The sequence below is a fragment of the Phaethon lepturus genome, unplaced genomic scaffold (assembly GCF_000687285.1).
Source record: "Phaethon lepturus isolate BGI_N335 unplaced genomic scaffold, ASM68728v1 scaffold35983, whole genome shotgun sequence".
NCBI lineage: Eukaryota > Metazoa > Chordata > Aves > Phaethontiformes > Phaethontidae > Phaethon > Phaethon lepturus.
The window spans coordinates 1-4,078 of NW_010527602.1; the positions used below are offsets into that span (position 1 = coordinate 1).

General features: G+C 41.5%; 1 protein-coding gene across 1 annotated transcript; it reads right to left on the reverse strand.

Annotated features, from left to right (window-relative positions):
- Nucleotides 1-146: 146 nt before the first annotated feature.
- Nucleotides 147-3,400, reverse strand: LOC104617974 (transitional endoplasmic reticulum ATPase-like; the record flags this gene model as incomplete). The annotated part of the gene is made up of 6 exons (XM_010283436.1): nt 147-193; nt 932-1,054; nt 1,165-1,329; nt 1,898-2,010; nt 2,886-2,997; nt 3,267-3,400. Coding segments are annotated over 6 exons (694 nt in total), but the record flags the coding sequence as incomplete, so codon positions are not given.
- Between the last annotated feature and the right edge of the window lie 678 nt (nt 3,401-4,078).

Consider the following 4,078-nt stretch of genomic DNA (forward strand, 5'->3'; position numbering starts at 1 on the left):
AAACACTACCTGAGATTTCTGGTGGGTTAAACACAAGATTCTGCCTTCTTGGTGCCACTGGAGTTTTTAAATGGGCACTGGTTTGAAAAACACCACAGCTAAATTGTAAAGCTGCCTTAGTCTATTTCCACCTATGAACTAAATACCAGTTCAGGTAGTTTTCCAGAACTCTTAACCCCAGCTTCACTCTACCCTGCAGAAACAAGAGGGAACAGCTCATTATCTAACCTATATGCTCTGCCCTCCAGAGACAGGCAAGATGTCCGATGTGAGCATTTATCCTCTGCAACAAGGTCAGAGATAGGCGATGATTTTAACACCAGAAAGTTAGACTGAAAAGTAGTTTTGTTGTTTTTTTTTTTTTATTCACAGACAGGCTGTTTCGACAGTGCCAACTGAAAGCAAGGACGTATCAAACCCAAACCACCCCAACACAGGCTGGCACCAGAAGTTTCCACAGACCATTCGTGACTTTGTTCCAGCCTCTCCTTTCATAGAAGGCTTCATAATTATTTCTCACCTGTCCTATTGCTAACACTGATGGAAAGCCCTTCAGAGGCTCTCTGTATGAGAATCTTCATCTGCTTTCTAACATATAAAGCCACTATGTAAACAGGATTCTCAGCAGTGGCCCCACTCCTGGTCTCCACTTAAGAGAAGCAGAACTGCTGCTGTTTCTGCATGTAGCAAGACACCCACCCCCAAGATGTCACTGTAGACTCAGCTAAGGAAAGCCTGATGTTGCTTCCCAGCACCTTCTTTTCCCTAAGTTCACTAAGATAAAACAGCATGGTATTTTCAGTCCATTACAAGAAAGTACCATAAAAACTCTGCGTTTACCCTGTTAACAGCCCAAAACAGGAATGTGAAGAGGTTCTGGATTTTATTATTTTTCAGGCTAACTAGGCAAAAATCTGTCAGAAACCCTTACCTGTACAAGTTCCTGGAGTTCTCTCTTTACATCTTCTAGACCACCAATATCTTCCCAGGTAACTTGTGGCACCTCCACCACAGTCTCCCGAAGAGCAGAAGGGTTGCTTTGGCTCAGAGCCCACTATCGTTAGAAGAAACAGCATTATATGAATTATAACACGTTATGTTCACATGCTTCATATAAGCAATTAGACATTGCACCCAAAAGAAAGAGGCGCACTCCTGCATTACCCTGAAGTCATCCATGGTCACAGCCAGTGAGTTCATCACTTCAGCATCGATGGTTTCATCTTCTAGGTCTATGAGATCCATCTTCTTTCTGATAGCCTGAAGAGCAGCTTCTGAGCAAAGAGCAGCTAAGTCAGCACCAACATGTCCATGGGTCTCGTTTGCCACCTGAAAGCAGAGCACTGACTATGACTCACAGGAATACAAGCAAGCACTCTGCAAGGGCAATGCATGCTCTGGTCACTCAGAGGTGCAACAAAACTCTGGAGGACAGGAACATCAGTGCTCTGCTGCAAATTCAAGACAAGTGCTATCACATTTAACAGGCAAAGACATTACTGTTTCACCTCCTACTTAAGATCAAAGCTACAAGTGGGATTCACATGGTATGCAGAAAGATAACCCTGAGAACTGCAGTTCTTCATTCAGGACAAAGATTACAGTAACCATCCAGTATCGCCATAATGTTCACCTAGCTCTGTGAGCACTGTTTTGGGCTTGCTTTATTTTTAAAGAGAATGCCACAGCAAACAAACCCAGGAGGACAATGGCAAGGCACTTCCAGACTAGACTGATACACATTTGTTTCACTTAGCCATGCCATTCTTCACTAGTGAGTGAGGATTTTTGGTCACTGGTAAACTAATTAGAAGGAAGCCCAGAGATGACACATTTGCCCAGTTTCACACTATCCTAAGTGAGCAGAGAAAGCTTTCCTAAATAGCATGCTACTCACCTGTTCCAGATCCACATCATCAGCCAGTTTCATATTTTTTGTGTGGATCTGCAGGATCTCCAGGCGCCCAGTGGCATCTGGGATACCAATATCTACTTCTCTGTCAAAACGACCTGAGGAGTACAAAGCACAGAGGATTTCTGTTTTTTCTGAACCTCATTTATAGGAAAATATGCTTTCCCTAACCAACACACCATGAGACATTTTTGTTTATTCCTACCTTTGTGTCCTCAGCACAGGAGTCCACAAATGCTGAGAGATTTAAGTTTTCAGAACTTTCATAGCAGTATCCAAGTGGTGAAAAACATGAACTGCCCCAATATCTGGGGAGGCAGGAAACCTATGTATTACTGCAATATTAACTAAGATACGTACACCTATTATTTTCCTCTAGCTATAGCTGTGCATTCAAAGGCCTCACTACACATTTAAGAGGCCATTTTTTCCTGCAGACTTGACTAGTTTGCTATTACAGACTTTACCAACTGGTCATACAACAGATATTCATCCACACGGCAAAGTTTTGAAAACTTGAATCTCAGAAACTATCAGACTTCTCACCAATAAGAGAAACTGAAGAATTCAGAGCCTTCTGCAACCTGAGGCGTAAACAACCCCTTAAGTGTTTAGTCCTGAAATAGCCTCACCTAATTGATGAGGTGAAAAAGCATGCTACTCTCTAAAGTATTTTGTTATTTCTACAAGTTCTAACCTAATAAAGCACAGAAAATGATACCAAAGGCTGGAAACCTAGAAATGAATTTCAAACAAGTAGCTGGAGACAAGTCAATAGTTTATGTAACACAGAATATATGTTTAATATTAATTTCTGCTCAAGCTTTCCAAGGCTCCTGAAGTATATCCCATAACAAAGTATCTGATACACACACACAAAAAAGAAAAAAAAAAGATGGCAACCATGATTACCAAATCGTCTGAGTGCTGGGTCAATGCTGTTAGGTCTGTTGGTAGCTGCCATAACAATCACATATGTTGGGTTTTTGGGTCCCTCCCATAACAATCACATGTGCTCTCTGTTTCAGTCCATCCATAAGAGTCAACAGCTGAGACACTATGCGACGTTCTACCTCTCCATGTGTCTATGAAGAGAGAAAGTAATGATTAGACCAAAAGCTCTAAAATACAGCACAGGAGCTAGTACTGCACCAGAGCAGACAGATACAACAGACATGAGCTGTTAAGAAACATCATGAACTATATTGGATTCTTCTGATATCCAACTTCTGATGCCCAACTGAATTCAAGCGTCAAGTTAAATACTGCTTTACCCTGTAGTCAAATGCAGAGATTCACACCAGCTGCTACCAAAAAACGACGTACTACTCTACCTTCTACAGGCTTTCTTTACCTTCTCTCTCTTGGGAGCGATGGCATCCAGTTCATCAATGAAGATGATGGCAGGAGCGTTCTTCTCTGCTTCTTCAAAGGCTTTCCTCAGGTTACTCTCAGACTCACCAGCCAGCTTGCTCATGATCTCAGGACCTGAAAAAATAATGGCATTGTGGCACCCAGAAGAGAGGCAACTAGCCCCAATGCATGCAGCTGAATTTTTTTAGTACAACGTTCACATGGGAGTAACTATATTTCAAGCCAAAGCAAATACTATCAACCAAGTTCACTAAATTTGCAGCTGAACAGGCAAGAACAGCATGCAGAATTATTTTCTATCAGTATTCTGGTGTTTTCAGTTTGCTCTAACAAAATGCAGCACTAGTCAATGGTGAGCTTCTCTGTAATGTGCTACCACACACAGTTAATGCCAGTCCTAGCTTGCAAGAGAAGCAATCAAATTATATTGTGATGAATTATCAGAGTAGGGAAGGAAAAAAGCTGTATGATATTGAACCTATCTTTAGCTTGCATTACACAAGTATACGTTTACCTCTGTAAGATCCTATAAATTAATAAAAAAAAAAAAAAACAACCCTAAAACCCCCATTCCCTGTCCCTTTATGCCACTCGAGGGGGATGTGGTAGAGAAATTGGGAGCAAAGTTGAGCACAGGAAAAAGGGAAGGGTAGAGGGAAGGTGCTTTAAGATGTGGTTTTATTTCTCATTATCCTACTCCGTTTTTGACTGGCAAGAAATTAAACTAATTTCCCCAAGCTGAATCTATTTTGCCCCTGACAATAACTACTGAATGATCTCTCCCTGTCCTTA